This window comes from Myotis yumanensis, unplaced genomic scaffold, assembly GCF_028538775.1.
Source record: "Myotis yumanensis isolate MYYU_CA2020_CCGP unplaced genomic scaffold, mMyoYum1.0.hap1 SCAF_7, whole genome shotgun sequence".
In the NCBI taxonomy this organism is placed as follows: Eukaryota; Metazoa; Chordata; class Mammalia; order Chiroptera; family Vespertilionidae; genus Myotis; species Myotis yumanensis.
In genome coordinates this window covers 31,995,849-32,015,022 of record NW_027223758.1, presented here as the reverse complement: position 1 = coordinate 32,015,022, position 19,174 = coordinate 31,995,849, and the positions used below count along the sequence as shown (strand labels likewise).

Genomic DNA, 19,174 nt, shown 5'->3' with positions numbered 1-19,174 from the left:
AGGACGGCTCCGCCCCACCCGCCCCTGCTTACGTCCCATCCGGGCCCGCCCCACCCTCTCCGGTCTCCACCGCCCTGGCCGCGTGGAGCCCCGTCGGTAGCCTGCAGCGATCCGGTCATTCCCCTGCCCCGGTGCCGCCTGGCGCGCACGTCCAGTGTCTTGCACACCCGGGAGCGGCTAAGGCCGAGGGAAGGTAACTGCGGATTTTTTGGTCTTTCTCCTTTACACCCGAGCCTCTCTACCCAAGGTTCTGTACAGGTGAATCCTGGGGGCCGCCACGGACTTTGAAATCCCCAAACCCGCGTCTCCAAGGGCGGTGAGTCTCGCGTCCCCGTGAGAGGTTGGAACCCTTTGCTTTTGAAACGGAATTTTTGGATTGGAACACGTGGTGTTCCCCGGGACTGGAACCCCGATCTTTGTCCGCGGGAATTGAAGAGTGAATCCACGGACAGGAAGTGGTAGAGCAAAGATGGAGATTTATTGAAGAACAAGTACACACTCCCACATGGGGAGGGGGAAAGGGTCCCACTGAGTTCTTTTCCGTATGGCTTATAAAGGCTGCAGGTCCTGGTGCCTTGATATCCCCTCTGATTGGTCACTATTTCCTTAGACAGCTTACTACAGTAACTACTGGGCTCAAAGGTCCAACCTCATGTGGGACATGTGAAGTTCTCCCCCCCCCCCCCCCAGCCCCCTTCCTTATTGTTTTTCTGTTCCCTTTGGGCTTTCTTCTTCTCCTTCTGGATGAAGGGCTTCCTTCTCTCATTTTGTAAATATAGACGTGTTGCTGTTCCCAGCTCCCTCATTCTATGGAAATATGCCTGTTGCAGCTTTTCAGCTTCCCTATTCTATGGAAATATACCTTCTGCTGCTCTGCAGCCCTGTGCTTCCTCCATGGTCCCCTTAATTTCTAAAATTTCCTAAAACCTGTTTTTTTCACCTCCAAAATTCCTGTTTTACTTGTGCGTTGAGGTTTCCCGTTAGTTTCTGGTTAAATTCTTTCTGCATCCGCCCTGCCTGTGCACTGAAAGGACGAGGGCTATGCCCTCCATCTTGCCCCGAATCCTCCATTTTTGGGCAGCAGCCATAGCCATGTGCTCAGCAAGGAGCTTCTTCCCGGAAGCCCAAGCCTCTGCTAGCCACACCTAGGATTTCTTTAAACTAACCAATGATAATCAAGGGAAGTGCGTGCCATAGACACAACCACATCCTGTGTAACAAGACACCGACTTGCATGGGCCCACAGTCCTCTCTCCTCCCCTTACTCCAACCCCCCTATAAAACCCCTCTACCCACAAAGCTCTCTCTCTCTGCCCCCTGCCCCTGTGTGTTGGCGGGGAGCCTGAGTTAGCTCGAATAAAGAGCCTTATGCTTTTGCATGGGACTCGGCTGGCTCCCTGGTGGTCTCTTGGGGATCCTGAAATCTGGGCATAACAGCTCTTTCCTTCTTGGGGCCACTGCACAGCGCCTGCCTCGGATGGTTTTCTTACTTAAAACCCCCCACTGGAGAGCCTTCCCACCCCAGGCCATTTAAAGTCCTGGGAGATAGACTCAAACCCTCTGCGCCCTCCTTCAGCCTCGGACTCTCTAGGCCAGTTAAGGCCTGGATTCCTCCCTGGCCTGGGATTCTACAGCCCCCTCCTTTCCGGAGACTTCCCCCCAACTCTCCATTTAGTATCTAAAAGGCCAGATGCCAAGGAAGGGCACACATTTCTGTGAGACGGGATTTGGGCTAGAACAGCACTGGGCGTCCCAGTGTTACCCGTCAGGGTCTAGTAGTGTGTGGGTTCTTTTCACAACCTGAGTCCAGGTGGCTTTGAGAGTATGTTTATTAAAGCTGGGGACAGTAAAATGAAATAAGACCTTAGGATAAAAGAGGGAACCTAAGCCCAGCTGCTTTGTATTTGGGGGTCAGTTGGAGAAAGTGAACACGAATGGCGTATGAGCAATCTCATATAGTGACAGTCTTCTAGACTATGCTCCTTCAGTTCATTTTCAAACAAAGCTGTGATGGAAACACTTTTCTGCTCCTGGTCCCTTAGGGTTTGAGGCTCTATGCACCTGTGGACAGGGCATCACAGAGTATGTTGTCCTGTTATGCATGTGTCCCATGGGAGAGGACTGGGTGAAGAACTGGGGACAGGGTAGTTGGGGAAGGATACTGAGGGCAACTCTGTTGCCACCACATGGGTTTCTTCTCTCCTGGTGCATCTGCACAGTATCCAAGGATCTGGCCATGCCCACTCCAGGACAACCCTACCTCTAGGAATCCACCCTGGGAGTCTGCGCTCTAGACGTTCCTGTCCCAACCCCTCACACTACTCAGATTTCAGATGGGTTGGGTCATTTGGATTCAAAACGAGGCTAGTATTTATCAGAAGAGCTATCTGCCCCGGTGCATTTATGAGAGTTGAGAGCAGGCTTTGGCCCAGGGGAGGTAACAGGGTTCTCTTTTGGGTTTGGGAGGAACAGAAGTGCAGCCCACATTCTCATTGCTAGGTTGGAAATTGTGCACATCTGTAGGCTCGGAGAGCAAGGGAAGACAGGAGAGAAAAACAGTTTGGTCTTCATGTAACATCTCATTGTTTCTTTTTTCTTTTTCTTTATATTTTTATTGATTTCAGAGAGGAAGGGAGCGGGAGAGATAGAAACATCAATGATGAGAGAGAATTATTGATCGCTGCCTCCTGCACGCTCCCTACTGGGGATCAAGCCTGCAACCCAGGCATGTGCCTTTGGCCAGAAACGAATCTGGGACCCTTCAGTCCACAGACCAACGCTCTATGCACTGATCCAAACCTGCTGGGGCTCATTGTTTCTTAATCTCTTCTGTGACAAAGGGCAGGGGAGTGTGAAATTTTTCATCATTCAAGTCCTTCTGCCTGTGAGTGTGGTGGAAGCACAGCATATCCTCAAGATGCAGGTGTGATTGGTCAACATAAAGTCGCCTGAGAAAACAACCCAGAGTAGGAGGAGGAAGAGGACAATATGGCTGCTTCTCAGGTAAACGTTCTGTCTTGGCTCAGTTCTGTGTCTGCTTTTCCTTCTAAAGTTCACGGATGTGAACTGGTGCAGACGTGCAGACCTTTGCTTCTCTATTTCTGATGATCCTGCCAGAGGGAGTTTGTTTTCAACTACTAACTTTTTTTTTCTTATAGCTGTCCAAGTTTCCTCTTTTTTAAAAATCGTCACCGTAGGATATATTCTCCACCACCACCACCACCCCCGCCCCCCCACATACACACACACTGATTTCTAGAGAGTGGAAGGGAATAAGGAGGGACGGAGGAAGGGAGAGAGAGAGAGAGAGAGAGAGAGAGAGAGAGAGAGAGAGAGAGGGGCACATCTTCTTGAAAGAAACATGTGGACTGGTTGCCTCCCACATGCACCCCTACTGGTGTCAGGAAACCTGCCACCGAGGTAAGTGCCCTCAACCTGGACTCTAACCCGCATCCTTTCTGTCTGGGGCAGATGCTCTAATCATGGAGAATGGCAGGGCCCAAGTTCCCTCTTTAAAATGTTACTGTCATTTGGCGTTTTGGGTTCTCCAAGATAGAATTCAAGAGGAGCTACCAGAGAAATTTCTGGGCATATTTTCTTAGGCTTTTGCTAAAGGATAAGGGAGATGACACAGAAGAAAGGAAGGTCCTCTGAGCTGACTCAGGGGCTGGCTCTGCTTGGCGGCCATAACAAGCTTAGGACACATAGGAGGGTGGTTGGAAAAGGCCTGCTGGTGGTTACTTGCTTTTCCAACAGGGTTACCTGGTAGCGCCTGCGCTGTGAGGGAAAGATGGCAGTGTAGTCACTAGAGCCACCCCAGGAAGTTCAGGTAGCAGTCAAGCCTTCATCAACTGCTCAAGTACATTAGCAGTTTCAACATCTGCAAGGAAGCAGGCCTTTAGGAGGGAGATAAAGTCAGCTACCTCTGCGTTTTTTTTTTTTTTTGTTTTGTTTTTTTTTTTTTTAAATACATTCCATCGATCCTCTACAGAGAGGAAGGGAGAGAGAGGGTTAGAAACATCAATGAGAGAGAAACATCGATCAGCCGCCTCCTGCACACCCCCCACCGGGGATGTGCCCGCAACCCAGGTACATGCCCCTGACCGGAATCGAACCTGGGACCTTTCAGTCCGCAGGCCGACGCTCTATCCACTGAGCCAAACCGGTTTCGGCTACCTCTGCGTTTTTGTCCACAGCTTTCTGTCTGCTGTGTCCATCCAGGGCCCCCATAGGAATCTCACCAAAAGTTAATGACCATTGTGTGGGAAGAAGATACTTCCTTCTACCTTCAAGGTTCTCTCAGCTGGCCTAATCAGAAAGAGGGGATATGTATGGGAGCTGCACACACATGACAAAGTCAGAGACCCCACATGCAAGAGAGGCTCAGAGACTGAATGGGAAATTTAGCATATGAGACAGTCTGAGCCTGGGATGAGGTAATGCACTTTGAAACTTCAGAAGATCTTTGACTGGAGATCACATGTTCAGGAGGTATTAGTTTGCCTACCACCTAGATAGGTAAAAAGTCATTATTGGTTTTGACACTTATAATGGGCCAGGCTTCTAATTTAAATTCTTCTAGGTAGTTCAGGGGGAGAGCAGAAGCTTCTCTTGAGCCCATAGGGTCTTGGTGCCTTCAGCTCAACATAATCTACCTACTGTTGAAGCACATCTTAGGGTGCCTTGTTTTGAACCCCTACCTTCAACTTTTGGAAACATTTTTGTGTGTGTGACAGACCAACATGGGAAGGCATTGATATCCAAGATCCCTATAGAGATGAGATGTGAAGTGTAGATGGAAGATGTAGGTTTTAGATTTCGTATGGCTGCAACATCTGCTCTGTAGAGCAGGATTGAGACAATGCACATTTAACCAGGCCCCGATTAGATCAGATGGTTCTGAAAGAAAAATCGTTGCAAGAGACTTGCTCACTACATTGATAAGAAGGAATTACTTTTTAAAATATATATATTTTTATTGATTTGAGAGAGGAAGGGAGAGGGAGAGAGAGAGAAACAATGGTGAGAGAGAATCATTGATAGGCTGTCTCCTGCACACCCCCCACACTGGGGATTCCTAACCAGGAATCGAACTGTGACCTAATAGTTCATAGGTCAACACTCAACCACCAAGCCACACCGGCCGGACAGAAAGAAATACTCTTTAAATCAGTGGTTTCCAAATTTTTTTGGCCGTGCCCCACCTAAACATATCTAAAATCCTGATACCCCTCCTGTGACATATAATTCTTATTATTCAAAAAGTGAACTTCTATTGTGGAGGAAGCCTAAAAGTCCATTAACTTGGTCTAAACAAGCTTCCAAAGACCATGGCATCCATGAAAGAGAAAAGTAAAAGAATGAAAGGACAATCGAAATACTGAGGAAGAAATCACTAAGGAATTGTTAAAAATACTAATACTATGAAGTGATATGAAAAAAATAGCAAATAAAGTTTCAAAACATAATAGATAACTGAAATGTATAAATATGTCACAATATATATTTATATACTCTATATGAAGTCCCTAGAACCATAAGAAATGCAAAAAATTCATTGTTAACTCATTCTTTATATTTTTTTAAATTTTTTTAAATTAAATCTTTATTGTTCATTGCTGGGGTCCAATCCCAGCGGGTCCAGGGATCCCCAAAGGTGTGGACGGAGTCGGCGAAGAAGGAATGACACGAAGACAGCCTTCAGTTGATCAGCAGCCTAGTCAGGAACTATAGCCAGGATCTCCAGCCAAAGTTCTGGTCGGAGTTCTGGTTAGGAACTGATGAGGATCTGATGTTTATTGTCTTGTTACATCCGTATTTATACCAGCCCATTTTAATCCTGTCAATTTCTATTACAAAGGTTAGGGCGTTTCTTTATCTCCATTCCAGGGAGTAAAGATTATGTAGCTTAACTACCCGCCTGGCACTTAATTAAGGGGTTATATCTCCTCCCTAACCTCAGGGAAAAATCCCCACCTGGGGAAACAACCTTTCTCGGAGAGGTGACCTTGGTTAAAACACATGGCGCTAAGGAGAGCAAACATATTAAGAACAATATGCTATATATGCCAGGTCCCTTGAAACATATGCTGTGCAGATGTTTCTTTCCTGCAGCGACTGTGTCAAGCAGCAAGGATGGACTGGCTTCCGGCAGTTCATATTATTACATTGGTTCCTCTTTTTTCCCACCATAACTCCCCTCCACCCAGTTCCCACCCTACCCTCCCCCCTCACTCCCCATCCACTGTCCTCATCCATAGGTGCACAATTATTGTCCAATCTCTTCCTGCACCACCCACATCCCTCCCCCCACCACCCAAGAATAGTCATTCCATTCCCTTTCTATGTCCCTGATTATATTACAATCACCAGTTCATATTGTTCATCAGATTATTTATTCACTTGATTTTTAGATTCACTTGATAGATGTGTATTTGTTGTTCATAATTTGTATCTTTACTTTTTCTTCTTCCTCTTCTTAAAGGATACCTTTCAGCATTTCATATAATACTGGTTTGGTGGTGATGAACTCCTTTAGCTTTTTCTTATCTGGGAAGCTCTTTATCTGACCTTCACTTCTGAATGATAGCTTTGCTGGATAAAGTAGTCTTGGTTGTAGGTTCTTCGTATTCATCACTTTGAGTATTTCTTGCCACTCCCTTCTGGCCTGCAAAGTTTCTGTTGAGAAATCAGGTGACATTCGTATGAGTACTCCCTTGTAGGTAACTGATTTTCTTTCTCTTGCTGCTTTTAGGATTCTCTCTTTGTCTTTTGCTCTTGGCATTTTAATTATGATGTGTCTTGGTGTGGTCCTCTTTGGATTCCTTTTGTTTGGGGTTCTCTGCGCTTCCTGGAGTTATAAGTTCCTTTCTTTCACCAAGTTGGGGAAGTTTTCTGTCATTATTTCTTCAAATAGGTTTTCAATATCTTGCTCTCTCTCTCTTCTTCTGGCACCCCTATAATTCGGATGTTGGTACGCTTGAAGCTGTCCCAGAGGCTCCTTACACTATCTTCGTATTTTTGGATTCTTTTTTCATTTTGCTTTTCCGGTTGGGTGTTTCTTGCTTCTTCGCATTTCAAATCTTTGACTTGATTCTTGCGCTCCTCTGGTCTGCTGTTGGGAGTCTGTATAATATTCTTTATTTCAGTCAGTGTATGCTTGTTGGTCCTTTATCACAACATCGAGGGTCTCACTAGATTTCTTGAAGATCTCACTACATTTATCGGCGGTCTCACCAGTCTTTTCGAGGGCCTTACTCAATTTATCGGCAGCTTCTAGACAGTTCTTTAAAGACCTTAAAAGTGTGGTTTTGAACTCTATATCCAGCAGTTTGCTTTCCTCCATTTCTGTCATTTGTGTCCTTTTTCTCCACATTTTTTATGCTTCGCTGTGTCAATAGAGTGCCTTTCTCTGCTAACTGTCCCAATTACCTGAGGTAGACACTCTTGGTGCACCCCCTTGTGGGCTTTGTGCACAGTCTTGTTGTAATTAAGCCTTGATTGTTGTAGTTATCACTGGGAGGAATAGACCTCCAGGCCAATTGGCTGTGAGAATCAGCTGTGTCTGCAGTGGGAGAACTTCTGTGCTGGAGACACCCCTCTGGGGCAAGACTTGCTTCAATGGGGCTTTGGTGCTCACTGAGTCTGCCCCCTGAGTGTGTCTTTTATGGTTCCACGGAGCTGCAAACTGGATGGTCCCACTCTGACCTCTGGGCTTCCTGGCTCCTGGATCTCTAGGGATGTGCTAATCTAGCCTTTGCCTGCGGCTATCCAGCAAAAGCCTCCCTGCAGGGCTTGGGCAGGGCAGGTCCCACGGGATCAACAGGGCGGGGCTAGCAGTTATGGCTGCTCTGTCTTGCCCTCAGAGGCTCTGCTTCTCAGTGTCCCGGTAATCGCTGCAAGCCCCTCGGAGAGAAAGCTGCCCTCAGGTTCTGACCGATGCCAGACAGTCCCGCTTCTCCCGTATGAGTCTGGGTCCCCAGAGACTCGCCTGGAACTGGAGCTCAGAGCCTGAGACTCCCTCCTGATTGAAAACAACAACCACGCCCTCAGCCGCCAGCCCGCTCCGCATGCACTCCGCACCTTAGTATTTTACTTCTTCACTGCGCCTCCTCTGAGTCTTGGTATGCTTTTCTCTTTCTTTCTAGTTGTAGAATTTCCCACTCAGCCAGCCTTCCTGTGGTTCTGGATGATGTCCTTTCCGTCTTTTAGTTGTATTTTTAAGTGGTTGTTTGAGGCTGCAAACTCCGGTGTTTACCTATCTCATTGTTAACTCATTCTTGAATTTCCCCTCTCAAAGTCAAATTGCCCCACATTGGAACCACTGCTTTAAATGCACCGTTCAATTTACAGAGTCTGGGAGGTATATGTGGATTGAAATATGTTTAAGCCAGCGGTTCTCAACCTGTGGGTCACAACCCCTTTTGGGGTGGAACGACCCTTTCACAGGGGTCGCCTAAGACCATTGGAAAACACATATATAATTACATATTCTTTTTGTGATTAATCAGTAAGCTTTAATTATGTTCAATTTGAAACAATGAAATTGGGGGTCACCACAACATGAGAAACTGTATTAAAGGTCGCGGCATTAGGAAGGTTGAGAACCTCTGGTATAAGCTGATGTTAGTGATGTTGTGTCCTTTCCTGTGCTTCAGTCCCCTGATGTGATTTCCTTTGCATCTGATTTTCACTTGGTGCAGGTGTTCTCTGCCAAATTCCTGAACTACAGAGTTAAATTTTTTAAAAAATATATGTTTATTGATTTCAGAGAGGAAGGGAGAAGGAGAGAGAGAAACATCAATGATGAGAGAGAATCATGGATCTGCTGCCTCTTGCACCCCCTCTACTGGGGATCGAGCCTGCAACCCAGGCATTGAACCTGGGACCTTTCAGTCCATAGGCCGACGCTCTATCCACTGAACCTAACCAGCTAATAAACTTCAGGGTAATTTGTTGACATGAAAATTTTATTTTGTATTGCATTCAGTGTGTACATTATTTCCATTTGTATGTCTTGGTTTTTGCAGAAAATGCTAATGTTGAGCTCTTCTTTCTTACCTTCTTGTTTCTATTCTTTACAATTACAACAGCTATGTACATTCATGAGGGTTGTGTCTGTGTGTTCGTCTTTGTTCTTTTTGACAAATTCCAGGTAAAGCTTGGAATAACACCAAGGCTCTACCAATTGCTGGATGTTTTACAAAATTTTCTCATAAAAAAGAAACACTCGCCATGGCTCAGTTGGTTGAGAGGTCACTGCTTCAGTTCCCAATCAGGGCACATGTCCGGGTTGCCGGTTCAATCCTTGGTAGGGGGCATGCATGCATGAGTCAGCTCATCAATGTTTCTCTCATCGATGTTTTTATCTCTCCACCTTTCACTCTCTCTCTAATCAACAAAAACTTATTTTTTGAAAAAGGAAGAATAATATTATTTTTCTTTGACTACTTTTGAGATTGATTAGTATGTATAAAACTGTTAGAACAATGTATTAAAGGACTGTGGCTGTTAGGTAAAGTATATACTGGTACACTTGATCCTCTATGATTCAAACAAAGCACTCAAAAATGAATATGCCTGTGTTGATGCCTTTATTTATTATTGTTATTTTTTAAAACATATTTTTGTGGATTTTAGAGAGGAAGGGAAAGGGAGACAGAGATAGAGACATCAATGATGAGTAAGAATCATTGATTGGCTGCCTCCTGCATGCCCCACCCTGGGAATCAAGCCTGCTACCTGGGCATGTGCCCTGACCGGGAATGGAACCATGACCTTGTGGTTCATAGATTGATGCTCACCACTAAGCCATGATGGCCAGGCTATTTTTAAAATTTGTCTTCTAGAAAAGTAAAGCTTCAACTGTGGTTTTGTGGGTCATATGCCATCCTTCTTTCTCAAAATACATTAGAGAATATTAGTGTCAAAGTGGTGTTATTGGATAACTCAGGATACTTCCCTGGCTCAAAATCAGTTCAGCACTGGCCGGTTTGGCTCAGGGGATAGAGCTCTCGACTGTAGACTGTCTTCTTTCTGGTTTGATTCCAGTCAAGGGCATATACCTTGGTTGTAGGCTTGATCCCAGGCCCTTGGCCAGCCACATGCTGGAGACAATCAATCCATGTGTTTCACTCTCTTTGTCTCTCCCTCTCCCTTCCACTCTCTCTAAAAATCAATGGAAAAATATCCTCCGTTGAGGATTAACAAAAACCAAAAACAAAGTTCAATCGAACTGTTTTCTTTTTTAAAAAAATATATTTTATTGATTTTTTACAGAGAGGAAGAGAGAGGGATAGAGAGTTAGAAACATCGATGAGAGAGAAACATCGATCAGCTGCCTCCTGAACACGCCCCACTGGGGGTGCACGCAACTAAGGTACATGCCCTTGACCAGGATCGAACCCGGGACCCTTGAGTCCGCAGGCCGACGCTCCATGCACTGAGCCAAACAGGTCAGGGCTCGAACTTTTTTCTTTTTGGGTGACATTATGACCTCTGCCCATGGTCATTTGAGTAATGTTTGTTTGTTTTTTCTTTTAATTTCAGGGTCAGTTGACCTTCAGTGATGTGGCCATAGAATTCTCTCAGGAGGAGTGGGCGTGCCTGGACCCAGCTCAGCGGAAACTGTACAGGGACGTGATGTTGCAGAACTACAGGAACCTGGTATTCCTGGGTGAGGACCACTTCCTTCCAGAATTTCTCCTCCACCTGCAGGGTGTTGTTTTCTTCATTAGTACAGTGTCTGCTTGTAGCTTCTGCTTTTTATGATAGAGTTTCAGATCCATGTTATTAAGGAAAGCAACTGGGGTTTTGCTGGTGTACTTGCAAGTGGAAATCAGAATCTGAAAACTTTAAATGTAGTCTCTAGTATGGTAAAGGTGATATCAGAAAATAATATTTTGGGGAAACTTTTTCTAGACTATTCTGATATTCTACAATGTCCTGTCTTCTCACTTGAGCTCAGGATATATTTGTAATTGGAGAATCTCCTTTAAAATTCCTGTTTCTTTTTCTCATAAACAGGTCTTGCTGTGTCTAAGCCAGACCTGGTCACCTTTTTGGAGCACATGAAGGAGCCCTGGAAGTTGAAGAGAAAAAGAACAGGATCCATCCCCCCAGGTAGGTGGGAATGAAGGAAGCAGATGACCCAGATGAGAGGCCAAGGTTGACAGAGGAAGCCAGATCTTAAACTATGGTTTGGGAAGCTTGGCTTCAATGGAAATGATTTTTATGTTTTCTATATTTTGCAATATTTCCCCTTTATGTTGGTTTATTTGAGATCTTTTTTTTTTTTTAATATATTTTATTGATTTTTTGCAGAGAGGAAGGGAGAGAGATAGAGAGCTAGAAACATTGATGAGAGAGAAACATCTATCAGCTGCCTCCTGCACATCTCCTACTGAGGATGTGCCCGCAACCCAGGTACATGCCCTTGACCGGAATCGAACCTGGGACCCTTCAGTCCGCAGGCCGACTCTCTATCCACTGAGCCAAACCGGTTTCGGAATATTTGAGATCTTTGTCAGGTAATTAACAGATGTTAGTTAACTTAGGGCCAGTATATGGAGATTTATTTTGTTCCTCTGGCTGGACTTTTTCTCTTTCTTCGTAAGTCTTGTAATCTTTTGCTGCTATTTAAGGTCATTAGAAGCAGCACATTCTTTATGAAATTGCTTTGTACAAGACAACACAAATAATTAGCTGTGGTAGATTGTTTTTGTTCGGTTGTGTTTACTATTTTAAATACATTTTTATTTATTTCAGAGAGGAAGGGAGAGGGAGAGAGATAGAAACATCATGATGAGAGAGAATCATGATGAGCTGCCTTCTACATGCTGCCCCAGGGAATCAAACCTGATCTCCTGGTTCATAGGTCAAAGCTCAACCACTGAGCCATGCCCGCCTGTCAGCTGTGATAGATTTTTTTGCCTGTATATCCCATATTTTACTTTTTTAATTTAAATTCTTTATTGTTTAAAGTACTACATATGTCTCCTTTCTGCCCCCCCACTGTGCTACATTTTTAATTGCCTGTCAAACCTATTCTAGAAAGTGTAATTGGAGTGTGTGTGTGTGTGTGTGTGTGTGTGTGTTTGTGTTTCATTCATTTTCTATTTTTCAGTTATAATTGCAAATACAATATTATATTAGTTTCAGGTGTACACTGCAATGAATAGACATTATATAGTTTTTGGCCTGGGGCTACTTAGCAAGTGGTAAGGGGCACACTAGGGCCAGCTGATGCTTATTTGACATATTGTAGTAAAGACTGAAGCTCAAGCCAATCAGACCTTTCGTATGGAATAGCCAGTGGAAACAGCTTGGGTCACCCCACAAGCTGATGGGGCGGGTAGTCAGGAAATCTTCAGGGTAGGGTGAAAAGTCTGAGACAGGTCGATGGAGACTCAGGTATGGCCCCTATCTGATAGCCATTTGCGGGGAAAGTTTCAGAAAAGGAACAATGGCTTCTATCAGAGCTTATGTCTGGGAGAAAGCTCCTCCTCCTGCTCTCTCCCTTATGCAAGACATTTCAGTTCCTTCCTGTATGTCTCTCATGCCGAGCTGCATCCAGAGCACTCAGAAGGTATGAGTCTGAGTAAGCCTGAGCACGAGCCCTTTAAGAGGAACCACCTGGGTTTCCATCCACTCTCTGACTCACTCAGCCACAATCACTGCTAGTTTTTACAGCCATAGTAATGGTCACATCTCTGCTCTGCTTTGGAACCCTGGGCTGGTGGCCTGGGACCGTTCACTCCTCAAACGTGACCTCTGCAGCAGAAATATATCTCATGATTTTTATCAACATGGGACCAACCCATTCTGTGACTTTGCCCCGGTCCCAGTCTCAATGAAGGTTCTTCTTTATATCCTTAGTTTTAAAACTTAATTCAGTCAGGTCTCTGGCATTTCTGAATTATGGTTTAGTTGTATATTCTATGTGGTTGTGGGAGGATGACAGTGCCGAAATTACCTACATTGCCATCTTTTTTTTCTTTTTATCTTTGTTTTTGAAAGTATTACATAGGTTCTCCTTTTTCCCCCATTAACCTCTTCCAGCCCACTCCCATCCTCCCCCACAAGCCCTCACCACCCCATTGTCTGTGCCCACAGGTTATGCATATATGCATACAAGTTCATTGGTTGATCTCTTCCTACCCACCCTCCCCTGCCTTCCCTCTGGGGTTCAAAAGTCTGTTTATGCTTCTGTGACTCTGGGTCTATTTTTGATCATCAGTTTATTTGGTTCATTAGATTCCACATATGAGTGAAATCATGTGGTACTTAACTTTCTGTGACTGGATTATTTCACTCAGCATAATAGTCTCCAGGTTCAACCATGCTGTTGCAAATGGTAAGAGTTCTTTTTTATTACCTCGTGGTATTCCATTGTATAAATGTACCATAGTTTTTTATCCACTCATCTGTTGATGGGCACTTAGGCTGTTTCTAAGTCTTAGCTATTGTAAATTGCACTGCTATGAGTATAAGAGTGCATATGTTCTTTCTGATGAGTGTTTCAGGTTTCTTAGGATATGATACATTCCTAGAAGTGGAATGACTGGGTCAAATGGGAGTTCCATTTTTAATTTTTTGAGGAAACTAACTGCATACTGTTTTCCACAATGGCTGCACCAGTCTGCATTCCTACCAGCAGTGTACTAGGGTTCCTTTTTCTCCACAACCTCACCAACACTTGTCATTGATTGATTTGTTGATGATAGCCATTCTGACTGGTATGAGGTGATATGCCATTGTTGTTTTGACATGCATTTCTCGGATGATTAGTGACTTTGAGCATTTTTTCATGTCTCTTGGCTTTCTGTATGTCCTCTTGTGCCAGTATCAGGCTGTTTTGAGTACAATGGCTTTGTAGTATAACTTGATATATGGTATTGTGATTCCTCCGACTTTTTTCTTCTTTCTCAAGATTGCTGCAGCACTTCAGGGTCTTTTTGGTTCCATTTAATTTTTGGAGTGTTGGTTTTAGATCTGTGGAATATGCCCTTGGTATTCTAATAGGAATTGCATTGAATCTGTAGATGGTTTGGGTAGTATGGATATTTTAATGATGTTGATTCTACCAATCGATGAACATGGTATCTATTCTTCCACTTTTTTATATCTTCCTCTACCTCTTTTTTCAATGTCCTGTAGTTTTTCAAGTACAGGTCTTTTACCTCCTTGGTTAAGTTTATTCCCAAGTATCTTAATTTTTTTGTTGCAATTGTAAATGGGATTGTTATTTTAGTTTCTATTTCTGAGAGTTCACTATTATTAAAATGAAATAGATTTTTACATGTTGAATTTGTATCCTGCTATGTTTGTGAATTAAGTTATTAAATTTAGTAGTTTTTTGATGGAATCGTTAGGGTTTTCTATGTACAGTATCATGTCAACTGTGAATAATGAGAGTTTTACTTCCTCCTCTCCAGTTTAGGTGCCTTTTATTTCTTCTTGTCTGATCACTATGGCCAGGACTTCCAGAACTATGTTGAACAAGAGTAGTAAAAGAGGGCATCCCTGTCTTCTTAAGGGAAGTGCTTTTATTTTTTGCCTATTGAGTAAGATATTCGCTGTCGGTTTGTCATATATGGCCTTTATTATTTGGAGATATGTTCCCTCTATTCCCACTTTGCTGAGTTTTTATCAGAAAAGGGTGGTGGATTTTGTCCAATGCTTTTTCTGCATCGATTGATATGATCATGTGATTTTTGTCTTGCAATTAGTTTATGTGCTATATCACATTTATTGATTTCCAAATATTGTACCAGCCTGGCATCCCTGGAATAAATCCCACTTGGTCATGATGAATGATCTTTTTAATGTATTGCTGGATCCAGGTTGCTAAAATTTTGTTGAGGATTTTAGCATCTATGTCCATCAGGGATATTGGCCTGTAGTTCTCTTTCTTTGTCATGTCGTTATTTGGGTTTGGAATTAGGGTGATGGTGGCCTCATAGAAAGAGTTTGGAAGTGATCCTACCTCTTGAAATTTTTGGAATAGTTTGAGTACAGGTGTCAGTTCTTCTTTGAATATTTGGTAAACTTCCCTGTGAATCCGTCTGGACCAGGGCTTTTGTTTGCTGCATCTTAACCAGAAGCATGTGTGTGTGTGTGTGTGTGTGTTTTGTAACTTCCCAGTTTAAAACATATTTTGATTTCACATCTTTCCATTTCTGATGTCTTTCTTCAGCATTGCAGTCTCTCTGGTGTTTGAACAATTACTCTCTTACCTTCTTAGCCACCATAATGCATTCACAGTATATTAACATTTCCTTTAAATCTGTGTCATTCAAAAGAGAAACAAGTTCCTCAGGCAGTTGTAAAAAATCCAGACTACTGGAGACACAGTACACTCATTGATTTCTATTCTGAGAAGAAACTGAGACTTGGGAGTTATCCCACAGTTATTTTGTAGTATGTCACAATGGGTGAGTAGGTATTGTAGGCAAATGTAGGTAACTTGTTTTTCTCTTTGATAATGAATTTTTTATTTTGTGCTTCCTGGTGAGTATTGTGGTCTTTGAACTGGCTTCTGAAGCAATTTAGAAGGTAATTGGGTCAATTAACATCTCCATGGAGGACAAAAGTTGTGCTTCCTATTCTGCCATCTCACGTTAGAATTTAAAGAATATTTACTTGAGTGTAGTGTTTCATACTTAATTTGCTATATTTCAGCTCTGTCTTCTCAAGTCACCCAGGGTTTGTTTTTAAAGTCAGACGTAGAAGATTCATTCCAGAAAATGCAACAGGTAAGATCTAGCACGTGTGGCACTGAGAATTTACACTTAATGAAAGTTTTGTAATGGGTGAAGGAATATGAAGAGAAAAAAAAGGATGTTCTGATGGATATAATCAAAGTGGGGCAATTACCCTTAATAAAATCCTTGTTGCCTAAGGAGATTAAGTATATAAAACATCTTGGGAAAAATAATCTTGAAAATATCTACTTTTCTTCAATGTTGGCAGAGCAATGGTCTCTGAACGTAAAGACCAATAAAATTTAAAAAACATTTGCTGCCATGGTTAGTGTGGCACGGTTGGTTGGAGTTTTGCCCTATATAATGAATGTTGTGGGTTCGATTCCTGGTCTGGTTGCATGCAGGAGGCCATTGATCGATGTTCTTCACTTTCTCTTTTCCTCTCTCTACTTCACTCTATAAATATCAATAATCATGTCTTCAGGTTACGATTAAAATGAATAAAGAAGTGAATAAATAGATATATAGATAAATCAATAAATATATACATACATACTTATTCCCTAGTGTAAAATTTGGAATATCAGAGAAGTCAGCTAATCCATTGTGCAAATAATTTTGTAAATGATGTAATGTAGGATTTGGTTAAATTGTCAAATATTGCTAAAATGTAGGTCTTTCTAAAATTAAGGTAAAAATTATTAGTTTTGCAAATCCCTCAAAGAAGTTTCCATTATTCTTTCATGGAGAAATATTCACCTGTGTTTCAGAGTGTACACTTTTTGTAAATGTGGGAGGATGTACATAGGTATCAGAATAGGTAATTGGAAACAACTTTATATGTGCAATGATATTAGAGCCCTCATTAAAAGATTTTATCTCTTCAATGTTTACCAGAGTTCACATAATGAAGAGAGAAGTAATCAATGCAGTGATTACTTTAACAAATGTGGAAGACTTAAGCAACATCTGATAGTTCATTCTGGGGAAAAGCCTTATATATGTGGAGAATGTGGCAAAGATTTCAACGGTTATAAAAGCATTACTCAACATCTGAGAATTCATACTGGAGAGAAGCCTTATAAATGTAAAGAATGTGGCAAAGCCTTTATCCACAGGTCAAGTCTCATTCAACATCAGGTAATTCATACTGGAGAGAACTATTATAAACGTACAGACGTCGGCAACACCTTTAACATGTGTGGAACCCTTAAAGAACATGAGATAATTCATTCTGGAGTAAAGCCTTATGAATGTAAAGAATGTGGCAAAGCCTTTTTCTTGAGCTTAGAACTGGTTCGACATCAGAGAATCCATACTGGAGAGATGCCTTATATATGTAAACAATGTGGCAAAGCCTTCACCTGGAGCTTAAGTCTTTCTCTACATGAGAAAACTCATTCTGGAAAGAAGCCTTATAAATGTACAGAAGGTGTCAATGCTTTTAAGGAGGGAGCAAGCCATAAGAAACAGAGAGTTCATTCTGGAGAAAAGCGTTATGAATGTAGAGAATGTGGCAAAACCTTTAACTGGAGGGAAAATCTTCGTCGACATCGGGTAATTCATTCTAGAGAGCAACCTTATAAATGTAGTGAATGTGGCAAAGTATTTATGTCGGGCTCACATCTGATTCGACATCAGAGAATTCATTCTGGAGAGAAGCCTTATAAATGTACAGAATGTGGCAGAGCCTTTAATGAGTGTGGAAGCCTTAAGAAACACCAGACAATTCATACTGGAGAGAAGCCTTATAAATGTATGCAATGTGGCAAAGCATTTAGCCGGTCTTCAACCCTTACCCATCATCAGAGAATTCATTCAGGACAGAAGCCTTATATATGTGTAGAATGTGGCAAAGCCTTTACGTGGTCTTCACACCTTTCTAGACATCGAAGGATTCATCAGAGAGAAGCCTTATGAAGGTTGAGAATATGGCAAAGCCTTTACACTGCACAATTCTTACCAAATACATGAGAAGCTTTAGAGATGTGAGAAGTGTGACAAAGCCTTTAACCTTGCTCTAGCTCTGTTCAATATTGGAGAATACATGATAAATAGAAGCAATCTAAACAATATGGAAAAAATATCAACCATTGCCCAAACCTCATTAAATATCAGACAATTCATACCAGAGAGAATCCTCACAAGTGCATAGAATGTGGTAATGCCTTTATCCTGTGTTGAAACTTTAGTCAATATCATATAATTTTTGCTGGACTGAAACAATAGAAACATAAAGAATGTCAAAACCTTTAACCATTTATCAAGGCTCACTGAACTTTAATGAATTCATACTAAAAAGAAGCCATACAAATAAAAAAGTTCTGCATAGTCTATATTCAGGATTTACATCTTAATTGATGCGTGAGAATTCATACTGGAGAGAAACTTTAAAGAATGTGGCAAACCCTTTACCTCGACCCAGAGTCTTCCTGAATATCAGAGATTGCCTTTGAAATAAGTGATGAAAATCTTTCCCCCAAATACACATTATAGAAAAGTCTGCAAAATTTGTACGTGAATATGACTTAAAGAAGTAGAAAATGTGTGAAAGTAGATAATGCAAATTAATGTAAAATATCGGAGAATTCACGTTAGAAACTAGTAAGTCAATAACACTTTTCAAATATGACTTTAAATCAGAATACTTATTTTAGACAATCTACTAAGGATAGTTACATGATTTTTTAGTATAAATCACAATATCAAGGGGATGAATGTTAGGACAACCGTAATTTACCTCCATTGTATCCTTTTTTAGTATAACAGAATTTGTGATTTTTTTTTTAAAAAAAGTATTAATATGATTAATTCATTTCATGATTCTTTGAGTGGTTGTAATGTGTATTTCAACCCAAGGCAATACAGTGTGTTTGCAATGCTTTGTTTAGATTATGTGTGGACTTAATATGTTCATTCATAAAGATGAAGTAATTGAAATATGTTAACAGTGATGTGTAATGAATGAGGTGTTGACATGCCATCAGTGTTAATGTTTCTCACCTTATTCACCATTGTGGGTAACAATTTGTAATGCAGTGGAGTGACATCATTTACTCACAGGCCTTAAACCTTAATGTGTAAAGAGTTTAGCCATAATTTATCTTTTTATTCATTGTACCTGCTGGGACCTTATGATGGTTACAAAAAATATCTTTTTTTTTTTTAATTAAATTTTTATTGTTCAGATTACATTTGTTCCTCTTACAAAAAATATCTAATGGGATTGTTTTTAAGGGTTTATATAAAAGTGTGAGGTGGCCGAGGCCGGTTTGGCACAGTGGATAGAGTGTCAGCCTGCGGACTGAGGGGTCCCAGGTTCGATTCCGGTTGGGGGCATGTGCCTGGGTTGCGGACACATCCCCAGTGGGAGATGTGCAGGAGGCAGCTGCTCGATGTTTCTCTCTCATTGATGTTTCTAGCTCTCTTATCTCTCTCCTTTCCTCTCTGTAAGAGATCAATAAAATATA

At 42.1% G+C, this 19,174-nt stretch overlaps 1 protein-coding gene across 3 annotated transcripts; it reads left to right on the top strand.

Moving 5' to 3' along the window:
• Positions 1-69: 69 nt before the first annotated feature.
• On the top strand, positions 70-19,174 carry LOC139013767 (KRAB domain-containing protein 5-like). Of its 3 annotated transcripts, XM_070420063.1 has the most exons (6): positions 70-193; positions 2,841-3,003; positions 10,549-10,675; positions 11,026-11,121; positions 15,682-15,755; positions 16,602-19,174. In XM_070420063.1, the coding sequence occupies exons 2-6, from the start codon at positions 2,989-2,991 to the stop codon at positions 17,622-17,624; spliced, it is 1,335 nt and encodes a 444-aa protein (XP_070276164.1). In that variant the 5' UTR covers positions 70-193; positions 2,841-2,988; the 3' UTR covers positions 17,625-19,174. The 3 variants fall into 3 exon arrangements, with proteins under 3 accessions (XP_070276164.1, XP_070276166.1, XP_070276165.1); XM_070420065.1 differs by lacking the exon at positions 15,682-15,755 and having other exon boundaries at positions 16,602-16,692; XM_070420064.1 differs by lacking the exons at positions 15,682-15,755; positions 16,602-19,174 and having other exon boundaries at positions 11,026-11,135.